The sequence below is a fragment of the Sorex fumeus genome, unplaced genomic scaffold (genome assembly GCF_029834395.1).
Source record: "Sorex fumeus unplaced genomic scaffold, SorFum_2.1 ptg000073l, whole genome shotgun sequence".
In the NCBI taxonomy this organism is placed as follows: Eukaryota; Metazoa; Chordata; class Mammalia; order Eulipotyphla; family Soricidae; genus Sorex; species Sorex fumeus.
This window is the reverse complement of record NW_026606130.1, coordinates 9,015,258-9,030,877: the sequence shown is the minus strand read 5'-3', so window position 1 is coordinate 9,030,877 and position 15,620 is coordinate 9,015,258. Positions and strand designations below refer to the sequence as shown.

At 46.1% G+C, this 15,620-nt stretch overlaps 1 protein-coding gene across 1 annotated transcript in view; it reads left to right on the top strand.

Moving 5' to 3' along the window:
• The first annotated feature begins 875 nt into the window (after positions 1–875).
• The window catches only part of NALF2 (NALCN channel auxiliary factor 2), a 36,295-nt gene continuing 21,550 nt past the window's right edge, over positions 876–15,620 (top strand). Inside the window, exon 1 of the mRNA XM_056130126.1 lies at positions 876–1,748. Coding sequence (XP_055986101.1) covers positions 882–1,748 — 867 coding nt within the window. The 5' untranslated portion in view covers positions 876–881. The remainder of the gene's footprint in view (positions 1,749–15,620) is intronic.

Sequence of the window (15,620 nt, the reverse complement as noted above, 5' to 3'; positions counted from 1 at the left end):
TCCGCACAGCGGAAGATGGCGACAGACTGAGGGGGCATGGCAAGCGGGAGCCACCGGGCCGTGCCGCTCGGTCGCTGCCACGGCGGTGCGAACCCGAGGCGGAAGCGAGAGGCTCACTAACTAACGCCCCACGTCGGCGTCCGGCGCCTGTGGCGCTGCCGGGAGCCAGGTGGCTGGCCCGCCCGAGCCGGAACTCTGGGAGCCGCGGGCGCGGAGCCGGAGCGGAGCCCGCCGGGGACTGGCTCTGGCGAGCGGCCGGAGCGCGCGAGCAGCCCCGAGGGCCGGGCGGCGAGGCGGCCGGAGGGCCGAGGACAGTGCGAGCGAGGCGGGGAGCGGCGGGGAGCGGCGCGGAGCGGGCGGCAGACGGGCGGGAGCGGCGCGGCGCGGCGGCGCGGGGCGAGGGAGCGGAGCGGCGCGGAGCGCGGCGGCCGGGCCCGCACGGCGGCGCTGAGGGGCGCAGAGCTGCGCCCCGTTGAGACGGCCGGAACTGAGTGCGAGCCGGGCGGCCGCCGGGGCCGAGTAGAGTGGCCCGGGGCCGCGCGGAGCCGAGGGCCCCGACACTATGAGGAGCGCGGCGCCGCCGCCGCAGCCGCCACCGCCCCAGCGCCCCGCACCGCCCCCCGCCGGGACGCCGGGCAGCGCCTAGCGGGCCAGCGGCCGCGCCCGGGCCGGGAGCGAGGGAGCGGGAGGGGCGCGGGGCCGGCAGGAGAGCGCTCCGCCACTCCAGCCTGAGAAGGCTTCCCGGTTTCGCCATGCAGCCACCGAGATAGAGCCTGGACGGCGCCGAGGAGCGCGGAGCGGCGCGCAGCCTGCCTGCCCGCTGGAGACGGCCGTCTGGCCCCGAGCCCGCCTGCTCGCTCCAGCCCGGACCCCCCTGAAATATGTTCAGGGGCGCTTGGATGTGGCCCGGGAAAGACGCTGCCGCGCTGACTCTCTGCTGCTGCTGCTGCTGCTGGGCTCCCAGGCCGAGCGACAAACCTTGCGCCGACTCCGAGCGGGCGCAGCGATGGCGACTGTCCCTGGCGTCCCTGCTCTTCTTTACCGTGCTGCTCGCTGACCATCTGTGGCTGTGCGCTGGGGCCCGGCCCCGGGCCAGGGAGCTGAGCAGCGCCCTGCGGCCGCCGTGGGGGACCGGCCGCGAGAGGCGGCCGGCGCCTCCCCGCGCGGTGCTGCCGCTGCCGCCGCCGCCGCCGCCGCCCAGCGAGCCCGGCGCGCGCCCAGGCACTTGCGGCCCCCGTTACAGCAATCTGACCAAAGCCGCCCCCGCCGCCGGTCCCGGGCCGGACTGCGGCGGCGCCCCCGAGCCCACGGGGCTGGACGCAGCTTGCACCAAATTGCAATCCTTGCAGAGACTTTTTGAACCCACCACCCCAGTTCCTCCTCTGCGGCCCCCTGACTCACCTCCCCGCATCCCAGCCACATTTCCCACCGCCAAAAAAAACTTGCTCAAAGGTCACTTTCGGAACTTCACTCTCTCCTTTTGTGACACCTACACGGTCTGGGACTTGCTGCTGGGCATGGACCGCCCCGACAGCCTGGACTGCAGCCTGGACACCATGCTGGGGGACCTGCTGGCGGTAGTGGCCAACCCGGGCTCCGGAGCCTGGGAGGTGTGTAGCAACTGTATCGAGGCTTACCAGCGGCTCGACCGACATGCTCAGGAAAAATATGACGAGTTCGACCTCGTGCTACATAAATACCTACAGGCAGAAGAGTACTCAATCCGGTCCTGCACGAAAGGCTGTAAGGTAGGGACTGCTGCTAGTCTGACTGTGGCCACACCGGCTGCCTTGGGAGCGTGGGGTCCGTGGGAGAAGACCTGGAGTATAAAAGCAGGTTCCCTTTCCTCACTCCTTTTCCAGTCACCCCCAGAATTGTCAGCTGAGCCCTGCCCTGTCTCAGAACCCTCTGTGGAGAAGAGGCCTCCGGCACTCCAGTCTGAGAAACCCTGTTCAACTTCTACTCTGAGTTAGAGCACCCTATGTATCCCATATGTCCCACCACTCTGAGTACAGTGTGGTCGCAGGACCCAGTGCTGATATCCGTGAAAAGAGGGAGTTAGCTTCCTCAGCCTTCATTCTCAGCCACCGATGCCTTTTCTCTTGCCTGGGCCTCCACTGAAAGTTTTAGGACTGGCTGGTGCAGGGGGAAGGCCTAGGGTGGAGGTGGAATGTTCGGCCACCTAACTCTCATCCTTAGGCCTCTGCCAGAGGGGAGGGGAGGGGCAGAGTAGGTGGTGAGGAACACCAATATATTGACCTTATGTGACCTGAGGTGACAAGTCAGAGCCTAGGCCTGTGGAGTTTAGGGGTATCTGTTCTCCCAAGAAGGAAACCTGCCATTCAGATCCTCTCTCCTGACAACACATGGGGCTGGAGAGAGTGGCTTGTGGGAGATTAGTGCATTACCCATGTCCCAGTGCCTTCTCACTGATGTCCAAGATAGCAATGGAGAGAGAGAGAGAGCCAGATTTCGGGCTGGCTGCTGGAGACAGGCATCCAGAGTACATGGGAAGGGTGCTGCATAAGTGGCTTGTCTAGGGAAGGACTGAGTGCTGAGAAACTTTGTGACCCTTACGAGGGTCGTTCTGGACAAGAGGTATCTTAGGACTGTAAACATTGGGGATGTGCTGCTTCTGCCCCAATTCTATGGCCTGGTTAGGTCTGCTGCATTTGAGAGGAAGAAGAACAGCAAGGTCAAAGGGTCAAGTGCCAAGGAGAACAGGTGGGGTAGTTGCCTCACCCATCTGAGGGCTGCAGGCTGAAAGCTAGAAACAGTTGCTTCCTAGCGTAGCTCATCTACCTTCAAGAATTTGAGGAAGGGCAGGAAGTGCCCCTTTTTACCCTGCACAACCCCTGGAACTTCTGCAGGTTTCCATGTTCTTGGCTGGTTGCTTAGGGATTTGGGTAGGGGCTTGGGGAGGAAATGGGCAGCTTCTTGCTCCTGACTTCACTTTCTCAGTCTCCTTTTCCTGTTCTCGTAACCTAGCAGTCCCCCTCCCGCCTCCCTCAGCCTCAGCTGACTCACTGCCTCACTCACACTACCAAATGAGATATTCCACTTCTTAAAGGTGTACAGACAGATAGACACACACATGCACACATCCTTACACCACCACCACCCAGGGCAAAGTCACACAGAGATACACAGAGTCATCACACCTGCATGCAGTGCCAGGAAAGCAGACACACACACACACACACACACACACACACACACACAAGCACATTTCCCCATTGTATCAGGCATGCACCAGCAGAAGTACTGTCACATGAAAGGACATATTTTGCCACACAGCAATAGAGACATCATTCATGCTAGCCACATTCATTGGGAGGTCAGGAATATGATTCTTGACTCCAGCTGATTATTGCTCTCCCAGTCATCAGAATGAATGAGGGACCATGCCACAACTTTCCCATAGGTATTTCTCCATGTTAAAATTGGCATCAAACTCAGATCCTGCACTAAGTAACAGTCCCTCATGTTGATTGTTTTTACCAAGCAGTTTGATGTAAGACAGACAAAGAAGTCTCATATCCAAGAGGCTTACCGCAACTTCTACCACTTGCTAAGCAGTGTGACCTTGGGCATGTCAAATTATCTGAATAAGACTAGATCTCTTTATTTGTTTTTAAAAGATAGTCTTGCTTTGCCTACATTCAGAGTATTCTGTGATATTTAAGTAGGAAGGAGTAGCTGATTGTATTTTATGATACAGGTTTTTCCTCCACTATCCAGATAGGTGAGTCTGGGGCCTTGAAAATACTATTACCATTGATTTCGGTGGGAATTTGTTGAGCAATTCCTTACCACAATCATAACCTACCAAATGATATCAGATAGGAGCATTGTGCTTTCAGATGGCAGGAAAAACCTGTAATGATATAATACCAGCTCCTAATGTAATGCTTAGGATTTTCAACCTCTCTCACATATATTATGAGATCAGAAATGCACCATTACCCCCATTTTACAGGTAAGGATGCTGAGTTATAAGGAAATGAAGTACTTTGCTCTACAATCACTCAAGCATGAGTATGTGTGCCAGACTTCCCACCCACCTGTATGGGTGCTAAGACCCTGCTTTTGCCATGGCTTCCCATCAACTTCCTGATAGCCAGGGCCAGGGCCCTTCTCTCTGTCTTCTTGTCACTATGGCTCTCAGATTGCCAATAAACCTTATCTGTTCTCCTTTATTGCTATGCCCAGAGAAATGGGATGCCAGCTCTACTTCTTTCATCCTGTCTTTCCTACTTATCTTCTAATGGACTCTTTCTCAACTGAGACCTAGATTCAGAGCTCTCCATCCTACTGAATTATGGTTAATCCAGCAATAGATAGCCCTTCTCTCCTTCGTCCTGCAGACTCCTTTTAACCCATCACCCACTACTATCCTATACTGGTTTTATTTTTTGACTTTTTAAAAATTTTATTGAATAACCGTGAGATAGTTACAAGTTTTCATGTTTGGGTTAAAATCACACAATGATCAAACACCCATCCCTCCACCAGTGCACATTCCCCACCATCAATATCCTTGGTATACCCCCCCTTTCCCACCCTCCCCCTGCCTCCATGGAAGACATGTTTTCCTATAATCTCTCTCTACTTTTGGGCATTATGGTTTGCAGTACAGACCCTCAGAGGTTATCATGTTTGATCCTTTATCCACTTTCTGGATACATCTCCCATCCCGACTAATTCGTCCAGCCATCTTTTTCTCAGCGATCCCTTCTCTATTCCAGCTGCCTTCTCCCCTTTGCTTATGAGGCAGGCTTCAGGCTATGGAGCAATATACCTGTCCCATGTATCTACTCTCCTTAGGTGTCAGCCTAATGTTATGTTGTTTATACTCCACAAATGAGTGCAGTCCTTCTATGTCTGCCCCTCTTTTTCTGACTCATTTCACTTAGCATGATACTCTCCATGTCTATCCATTTATAAGCAAAGTTCATGACTTCATCTCTCCTGACAGCTGCATAGTATTCCATTGTGTAGATGTACCAAAGTTTCTTTAACCAGCCTAGACTGTTTCTATGTTTCACTTAGGCTGACCCTACACACTTAGCCCTCTCATAGTGTCCTGGACCCAAACAGGCTTCCTAGGATGTGATGCCTCATTCTTAGAGAGTCTCCTACATGTAGAGTCCTCTGCTCTGTGCCAGAGTAAGGAAATTTCCTCTGCTTGTAGAAACAAGACTGGAATCTGTGTTCCAGAACCAGATAGCCACCATTACTGGGTCCCTGTCCTGAATGTCTCAGTCAGATTCTTAATGGGTAAACTCCATTTTCACCCTTTGCAATGTTTGCCCCTGTTTCAGGCCACATAGGGCCCCACTAATCATACCTGTCCTCACTCCTGCCTATGACACCTCCCAATTTAGTCTAGCTGTGACATTTCTTAATGTGCTACCAACTTCCTCTGCACAGCAAGGCAGCTTTAACTTAGGCTGGCTGATCCCTTCCCCAACCTGGTTTCTCCCACCCCTGGGGCCATGCCCCACCCTTTCACTATTTCCCAGTGTGTACTCACCCAAAGCCCTTACCTATCCCTCCCCTGAGCCTTCTTGCCCTAGCTTGGAAAACTGCCTCACCTATTTCCTCTCCCCTATCCCCCACAGGCTATCCTTCCAAATCTTGACAGTGCCCATTCCTGGATCTGATTTCTCCTGTCCCTAACCTTGTCCTTCCCATTTATAAATTCAAGGCATCCCTACTGAGAGGAAGGGTAGAGATGGGATAAAACCCTGGCCTCTTTTCTCTTATTTATAATTCAAGTGGGAATGGAAGCCTAAGAAAACAGTTTTCAGCTTCTACAGCCATAGAACTGCATCATTAAAGGTCAGTGCCAAGGTAACATGTAATAGTTCACTATTCTGGACTAGTACAAAACCACCTGGCATATTCTGTCTCTAGGGCAACACACTAATCAGGCTGTGAGGAGACTGGAACTCAAGTTTTGCTAGAGAAGAAGAGACTTGGAAAGATGTGTTTCCTGATTTCAGACTTCAGAAAAGTTATTATGGTGAAAGTAAAGAGGCATATCTTAATTTATTCCCAGAGGATTTCATAGTGAGAAAACCCTGGGTTCAAACCTCCCAGGATTTTTACTGCTTTTGTGCTCTTGATTTAGGGACTTAAATGGCATGAGCTTCCCTTTTTATCTTTAAATTGAAACCAGTTTATCGTAACAGCCCTGTGTAGTCATTTTTGGTGAGAAGTCTGCACAGGATCTCAACCTGGCTTGTCAACAAGGCTGGTTAACAGTTGCTTCCTTCCAAAGAAAGAACAGACTGCCTCAAGGGGAGGTAAGCTCATGTTTCCAGGAAATATGTGGCCTGATTCTGACATTCTTCTGGAGGGAGTGCTGGGCAGGTATCTCTTAACTTCAAAACAGAGAATAGTTAGACCAAGTCTAAGGTTTATTTTCAGCATTGAGTTTAGGCCCATGAGTAGAGCCTGTTCCCTGAAAAGCAGTACTGACTGACTGGAAAGAACTTGGAATCCCTAACAGATGCATGTACACTTGTAAACACACACACACACACACACACACACACACACACACACACACACACATGAACACACAGGATGGGACTGTCAGAGCTTGCACCTTGATTTTTTCCCATCACCATTAAGGTCCTGCTTTTTTACTCTTCTCAGTCCTCCTCTCTCTTCCCACATGCTACTCCTTTGCTGCATGGCAGGACTCTTTGGCCTAGTAATGGTGTTGAGAGCACAACACTCAGGGCACTAGGCAAAGGGAAGGAGCTCCAAGTTGGCAATTGGTCCCTGCTGTCATCCAGTCTCACATGCAAGGAGCCATACCCTACAATCAGCCTCTTGTGAATAGAAAGTGTACTGTTGGGGCCGAGAGATATAGTACAGGGATTAAGGAAGATGCCAGTTCCCTATCTAGAACTGTGTATAATATGGTCCCTCACACACCAGCAGGAATGACCCCTGAGAACAGAGCCAGGAGTAAAGCCCTGAGCATTGCTGGGTATGACACAAAAACAAAAGAAAGGAATAAAGGAAAGAAAGGGTGTCTTGGTCTCTGCTTAGGTAGAAGAAGTGGGGGAGGCAATCAAGAAGCAACCTCCTGGGAACTAGAGCAAAGCTTCTTGTGAGACACAACTTTCAGATTCACAGATGCTTACTGCCCAGAATTGTGATCATTAGTCTGCTAGAAAGGTTCAGGAACTGTGTCTCCTTAAGGAGGGACAGAGAAGAAACAATGTTTATAACTTGAAAAAGAATTGTGGATTAAATGCTGGAATGGAAAAATGATCTTGTCCTGTACATATCTATCCAGTCTCCCTCACCCAGTCCTTACTCATTCCTATTCTCTCTTGCACCTACATTCCATTAGCCACCCAGTCAACCCAGTCTTCTACTAGATTACTCTGGATCCATCCTAAGGCATGCTACACACTTCTAATCATTTCCCCTACACTTAGAGTTCTCTAACCCTCACTTATCCCAACAGTTAGCTTCTACCCCACTCTGGTCCATTTCCTTGCTCTAACAGTTCACCCTTTCCTCAATTCCATCCCGATCTCTTTCCCTCGTTCCACACATAGCCCAACCCTTATTGCATAGCCTATATCATTTTCCACCCTCCTCCTTTCCCATGCACTGAATCATTTGTCTATCACACTTCCATTCCCTTTTATCCCTGATCTCCCTCATACACTATACACACCTCACCTCCCTTAACCACACACATCTTCCCGCTCTTCTTTCACCTTTTGGTTCCCTCTTTTCCTGTTTCCCTTTTCCTTTCTCTCTCTCCCTCTCCTGTTTGCTAAGAGTTCACCTAGAGCATATATGCATACACACATTATTTTTTAAAAAAATTTATTGAATCACCATGAGATAGTTATAAGCTTTCATGTTTGGGTTATAATCACACAATGATCAAACACCTATCCCTCCACCAGTGCATATTCCCCACCACCAATATCCTTGGTATAATCCCCCTTTCCCGCCCTCCCTCTGTCTCCATGGCAGATATGATTCCCCATAATCTCTACTTTTGGGCATTATGGTTTGCCATACAGACCCTAGGAAGTTATCATGTTTGGTCCTTTATCTACTTTCTTCACACATCTCCCATCCCGACCGATTCATCCAGCCATCTTTTTCTTAGCGATCCCTTCTCTATTCCAGCTACCTTCTCCCCTTTGCTCATGAAGCAGGCTTCCAGCTATGGAGCAATCTATCTGTCCCATGTGTCTACTTTCCTTAGGATACACACATTCTTAAACATGTAAACATGTTCATGACACACACACACATCCCTTAATTTTCTTCATGGCTATTTTCTATGCTTTGAAAGGCTGGTGCTTGACTACATAGCAATGGGAACCTCCAGGAATAATACACTGGTATTTCCTGAAGGTGGATGTGGAGCCAGTTAGGTAGAAGAAGGTAGCCCAGCAAACTCCCCACCCAATCTCATGCTCTGGCTGAAAGAGTCTTCAGAATGTAGTGGAAGAGGGGATGAGAAAAGGAAGAAAGTGGGTGGGGCTGAGATGAAATGAATGACAACGATCTTTAAAAACATAACAAGCATGAGAGGGTACTTCTCAGCCATGTGGGTTTATGCCAGTCTCCTCCCAGATGTTGGTACCTCAGGGAAAAATACACCCACCCTTCTTTGTGTGGGTAGGTATGTAGGATGACACCTCAGGCACATTGGTGGGAGTTTGCCCTAGAAAAACTTCTCCCTGCCATAATATTGTAAATGTAGGATAAATCAACAATGACTAAAAATAAAACTTCTTCCTGGACCAATTCTTTGGTAGTCCCACCCTCTGAAGCTTTTAACCTGCTGTCCCTATGCCAGTTGGCCATGAACCCTACCCCTTTCCATATTTTACTCACATGCAGACTCTAGCTGTAGTTGCTTATTGCAAAGCCAGAGACAACTTCTGGAAAGCTCGGTAAAGTAGGCCTCTAGAAACATCTTTCTCTGATACTGACTTGCAAAATGGATATGGTTATAGGCATACATTCAATCTACAGAGTGATCAGGGTGGTGGGCATGCTTTATCAGTCTTTTCTCCAAGGGCATAAGAGGGCATTCAGTCACTCCCCTGAATTGATACCTGCAGCCAGGTAGGTATTTAGAGGGAAGAGCAAGGGCACCTGTGAGTTGCAGCTGAAGTAGGGAAAGAAGGAATTACTGTGGAATGACAAGGGGCTGTCAAGGCCAGAGCTCCTACTTGAATTGATTCTGGATGAAGGAACTGAAAGCTGAGCCACAAGTCTCTGTGCCTTAAGGCTAGACAGGCTGGCTCCAAAGAAGGGAGAAAGGAAAAGAGAACTGTAAGTTTTTGATTGCTTGAGAGATGCCAAAGGTTTTATTTGTGTCCATAAACTGATTTAATCCTGACAGTCATCCTCCCCAGCAGGTATTGTCATTATATCCCCACTTTACAAATGAGATAAATGAGACTCATTGAGAAGTGACCTCCACAGGCCACTTCACTAAATGATACACACCCAGTCAGTTGCTCTTTACCCAGTTTGCAGATGTATAAGGAAATTATTAATAATCTCCAAAGTGCCAGAGGTAATGTTCCACTGACTACCAACAAAACCTGTTAGCAATTTGCAGGAACTCCATGGAGTGGTTCTTATCCAAAGTGGGGACTCCCCAACATCCTCTGTCCAGTACCCTGCTCACTTGTTCTTGAGGTTCAATGACAAAGGTGAACCAGCATCCTGTTCGGATAGAGACAAAGGATAGGTATAAGGAAGGGAGGTGTGAGCTGCAGGCTCTAAAAGGAAGATCTAAGATGCTGGCTTCATTTTGCCTGGAGGGAAGTTATCTCTTTTAGCCTCAGCCTTCATCTGGTGGAAGATCAACATGAGCAAGGAGGAAGAATACTCAACTCAGAACCTCTGAAAGAACTGAAAGGGAAATAGCTCTTTCTGTTTATCAATAATAACCTTATCCTGAAGCCTGCTTAGGTCTGGACTATGCTTTAACACCCAGTTCCTTTACCAGGGTTTTGGTTTGCCCTGGGATGAATAGAATTACTTCTGGTATTAAAGGAATGTCAGTTCACTAAATTATTCCCAGAGAGCAGTGTGTTGTGATAGGTGTTACATATGTTTTCAGTAATATTGCCATTCTCAGTACATAGTCTCACTACTTGGCTCATCTGTGATAGGTGAACTTATTTCCTTAGTGCTGAAATAAATGGAAACTTCAATCAAGTTTCAGAATTATTATACATTTGGAATATTTTTAAGTACATTTTTCCAGGGGCCCGAGTGATAGTGCGGGCCCATGGAAAGTGAGGCCTTGCTTGCACAAGGCCAATCTGGTTTTATCCCTGGAACCATAAATTGTCCTCCAAGCCCAGCTAGGAGTGATCTGCAAGTGCAGAAACAGGAGTAAGCCCTGAGCACTGCTGGATATGAACCCACTATCACTAACACCCTGTTGTTCATCAATTTGCTCGATTGGGCGCCAGTAATGTCTCCGTTCGTCCCTGTCATGTGCTAGTGTAGCCCGATGGTATATTGGAGGCTCTTTCAGGGTCAAGGGAATGAGGACCATCATTGTTACTGTTTTGGCATATTGAGTACACCACAGGTAGTTTGCCAGGCTCTGCCGTGCGGGCGGGATACTCTCAGTAGCTTGCTGGGCTCTCCGAGAGGGATGGAGGCTTTTGGGGCAGCCTCTAACCACCTTTACAGGTGTTCCCGGTCAAGTATATATGCAGTCAGGATACTCTCAGTAGCCTGCCAGGTTCTCTGAGAGTGAGAACTAGAGAATAAGAGGTTGCGCAGCTGCAAATACGGCCGCGCACTTCCGGGAGCTTGGTTTTATAGTCGGGATCCTGGACGTTGATGGGGTTACACAGCAGTTGGTGGGTGTAACTGTCTAGCTACTGGAAGATGGGGGATCTGGGTGGAGGAGGCCCAGTCCCAAACCAAGCAGGCTTGGAGATCTCAGCCCCAGGTACCACACACCTGGGTTCCTCTGCCGGTTCCTTCATGTGTGAGGATCATCTGAGCATGTGGACAGTAGTCTCAGCATGGCTGTGGCTGGGTCCCAAGGTCTTCAGCTGCCAGGGCTCTGCTCAGGGCGGAGAGGGAAACTCAACCCGCCCTCCTCCAAGGGGCCCTGGTGAGAACAGCCAGGCATAGGGGCAGGAGAATGTGTTCTCTTCCGGGAGCTTGGTTTTATAGTCTCTGGATCCTGCCCGTTGATAGGTTTACAGCAGTTGGTGGCTGTAACTGTCTAGCTACTGGAAGTTGGGGGATCAGGGTGGAGGAGGCCCAGTCCCGAACTGAGCAGGCTTGGAGAACTCAGCCCTGGGTCCCACACAACTGGGTTCCTCTGCCAGTTCCTTCATGCATGAGACTCATCTGAGCGTGTAGAGAGTGGTCTCAGCATGGCTGTGGCTGGGTCCTGGAGGTCTTCAGCTGCCGAACACCTGGTGATATGCAGAGGTTACTCCTGGCACTGCACTCAGAAATTACTCCTGGCAGTGCTCGGGGGATGATATGGGATGCTGGAGATCAAACCCGGGTCGGCTGTGTGCAAGGCAAACACCCTACATGCTGTACTATTGCCCCAGTCCCACCTCATATACTTGTGTGCAAAGCTTCAGTATTCTAAAATATTAAAGTATTCAAAATATTAAAGGAAAGAAAGCATAGGTCTACATTAAAGCTTATATATGAATGTACACAAAAGCTTATATATGAATGTTAACAGTAACCTTATTCATAATTCCTCAAGGGTAAAAATAACCCAAGCATCTACCAAGAAATAGAGGGTTATAGGATATAAGTCAAAGGACTGTGGTGGATATTTTGGATGCAGGAGCTCTGGCTTAGAACCTTGACACTACATGGTCACTTGAGGACTGCTGAGAGAAGCCCTAAATACTGGTCCAGGAAAATTCCCCAGTAACACCAGGTATGAGCCCCCAAACAGTAGATGGATGGATTAAAAAATGTAGTACAGCAACACAATGGAATATTATTCAACCATAAAAAGTAATGAAGTATTAAAAATATGCTGCAACACAATAGAACCTTGAAAACATAATTTAATGAAATAAGTCATATAAAAGAGAACAAAGTTTATTATGCCGCTTAATGGTGTGCCGAGGATAGTCTAATTCATAGACAGAAAGTAGAATATAACTATATGTTGCCTAACGATGGAGATACATTCTGAGAAATACATCGTGTAATGATTTTGTTATTAGATGTGTAATTAAAAAAACGTATGTGGTATATGAACACAAGAAAAACAATATACATTTTTCCAGTTACAAAAACCTATGGTTTTTATTTAAGAAATTTTGGAAAATAACAGGGAAAATAATTCAGAGGCACAATTAATGTTATTGTGTATATCCTCTTGTTACATATTTTTGTGAAATATATATATTTGCCCTTAGGGTTTTATTGTGGTAAGATATATTTGACGTCAGAGTCACCGTTTATCCATCTATACCAGTTCTAAGGTGTAGAATTTGGTGACATGAAGAACATTGCAGTGTTGTACAACCGTTGCCACTATTCATTTCTAAAACATTTTTTATTTTCTTAAACAGAAATTCTGTGTTCATTAAAAATAGCACTGTGTTCCTTTCTCCTCCAGCTCCTGGTAACTTCTTTTGTCATAGTGAAGTTTCTGATAACAGTGGATCATATACACAACAGTATTCCCAAGAGGCTATGCCATATATAGTTGTGTACTAGCCTATACCATATAAGTATCTGTAATTACACACCCAATAAAAAATCACTACACGATGTATTTCTCGAGCTCGAGCGGGCCCAGTAACGTCTCCATTGGAGACTTTGTTGTTACTGTGTCTGGCATATCGAATACTCTCGGTAGCTTGCCGGGCTCTCCGAGAGGGGCGGAGGAATCGAACTCGGGTCGGCCATGTTGGCCGCTTGTAAGGCGAACGCCCTACCCGCTGTGCTATCGCTCCAGCATTAGGCAACACATAGTCATATTCTACTTTCTGTCTATGAATTAGACTATCCTCGGCACACCATTAAGCGGCATAATAAACTTTGTTCTCTTTTATATGACTTATTTCATTAAATTATGTTTTCAAGGTTCTATTGTGTTGCAGCATATTTTTAATACTTCATTACTTTTTATGGTTGAATAATATTCCATTGTGTTGCTGTACTACATTTTTTAATCCATCCATCTACTGTTTGGGGGCTCATACCTGGTGTTACTGGGGAATTTTCCTGGACCAGTATTTAGGGCTTCTCTCAGCAGTCCTCAAGTGACCATGTAGTGTCAAGGTTCTAAGCCAGAGCTCCTGCATCCAAAATATCCACCACAGTCCTTTGACTTATATCCTATAACCCTCTATTTCTTGGTAGATGCTTGGGTTATTTTTACCCTTGAGGAATTATGAATAAGGTTACTGTTAACATTCATATATAAGCTTTTGTGTACATTCATATATAAGCTTTAATGTAGACCTATGCTTTCTTTCCTTTAATATTTTGAATACTTTAATATTTTAGAATACTGAAGCTTTGCACACAAGTATATGAGGTGGGACTGGGGCAATAGTACAGCATGTAGGGTGTTTGCCTTGCACACAGCCGACCCGGGTTTGAACCCCAGCATCCCATATCATCCCCTGAGCACTGCCAGGAGTAATTCCTGAGTGCAGTGCCAGGAGTAATCCCTGTGCATCACCGGGTGTGACCCAAAAAGCCAAAAAAAAACCACCTAACTATATGAGGTCATGATTTCATTATTTTTTGGTAAGTCGATGTGGATTTGCTGGATCATAGGTAACTCTAGTTTTTTGATGAATTACAGCCTGTTTCACACCATTTCCTCTCTCATCAACAATGCACAAAGGTTTCAGTTTCTCCATATTCTCATCAACACTAGTTTTTTTAATTTTTAATAATGTCCATCATATTAGATTTGACTATATTTTGCAGAGCTGAACCATGCAGTTTTTTACCCTGCTCTTTTAATACTGTCCATCATTCATAATATCCTTTCCTGTAACTAAATATTCATAATTATCTGTCTTGATTAGTGTTCAGTATTCCATAACATTACTATGATGCAATTTATTTAATTAGCCCCTTTTGTTATATATTTTCTTTACTTACAAATTTTACTATTATAAGTAATGCTGTAATGAATATTTCTTCATAAATATCACGTCTATGATTCTGTTTTTCGAATAAATGCTGTCTCAGTCATTTTTTCTTATATCTCCACTGAGTTTCTTATATCACAAATAATACATGTTCATTGCATCAAATCTTAAAATACAGGAGTTTATAAAGAAAACATTCATAATATTATCATTCCCTCCCTCCCCTTTCCACTGTCCTGAAGTCACTGATGTTAACAATCTGGTGTGTAGCCTTCCAGCCCTCTCTCTAGGCTTGTGTAAACATTTACACACAAAATGACTTTTTTCTCTCCTTAGTTTTGCATACAAATAGGAGAATAAACATCAGTTTTGCAGAATGAACATTTGGGAATAGTTTTACAGAATCAAAGCATACTATTAACCTTTTAAATCTCTTGATGTACAGATTTCTTTCTTACCAAATTTCTTTGCAGAGAAACACTCTAGTTTATACCATTACCAAACATGCATGGGACCAGTTTACCACCCTTTCTCAGTATTGAATATCATATTTTAAAACTTTACTAATTTGGAGTTGAAAATTGTATACATTTGTTTTCAGTTTGCATTACCGAGATAAAACATTTTTATATCTTGTTTATGGACTATTTGTATTGCCTCTTTTGCTAATTATCTATTCATCACCTATATTTATTCTATTGATTTGTATGTATTATTTTATATATATTAACGATTTAAACCTTTTTTCTGAAAATATTTGTTTCAGAGTTTTGTCTCAATTGTTATCTGAATGTTAAGTGTTGAAAGGAGGGATAGGCAAAGAAGGGAACTCTATCAGACATTGTTACTTATTTTATCACATTAATTCTTTTAAGATATTTATTGTTATTGAGGAGACATGATTAGAATGATAGTGTTAATATATGTGCTTTTGCTCTACAATTTCTTGCACCTCCACTGATAACAATTGCCAAACACCACTTGGTAAACCTCAGTTCTATAGTCAAAATTCAAGAGTTTATTTTCATTGGACACTGTCCATTCCCTTGCTTTCCTTCTTCATATAGCACAAATGAATATACATTACTTAATTTTTAACATTTTTATTGATTAAAAGCCTGTGCTTTACAATATTGTCTATGTTAGTTTTCCAATGCATCTGCCTTGTGAAGTGAATATATATTTGTCTCTTTTTAGAAAGACAAACACAGGTTCAAAGAGATTAAGTAGCTCAAGCTCATGCAGTTAGTAAGAATTGGTCTGGGATATGAATCCACATTTTACTGCCTGAAAGCAGAAATAGTACCAAAATGATTATACTATAACTAAAGTTTAGCACAGATATTATAGATAAAGATAGATGCTCTTATTATCTCCATTTTCTGGATGAAGAAAATGTATATCAGAGAATATAAGTCACTTGAAGAATAACTTGAGGAACAAACCTGGAGATTTGACTATCGGATTGTTTGAGTTTAAGGA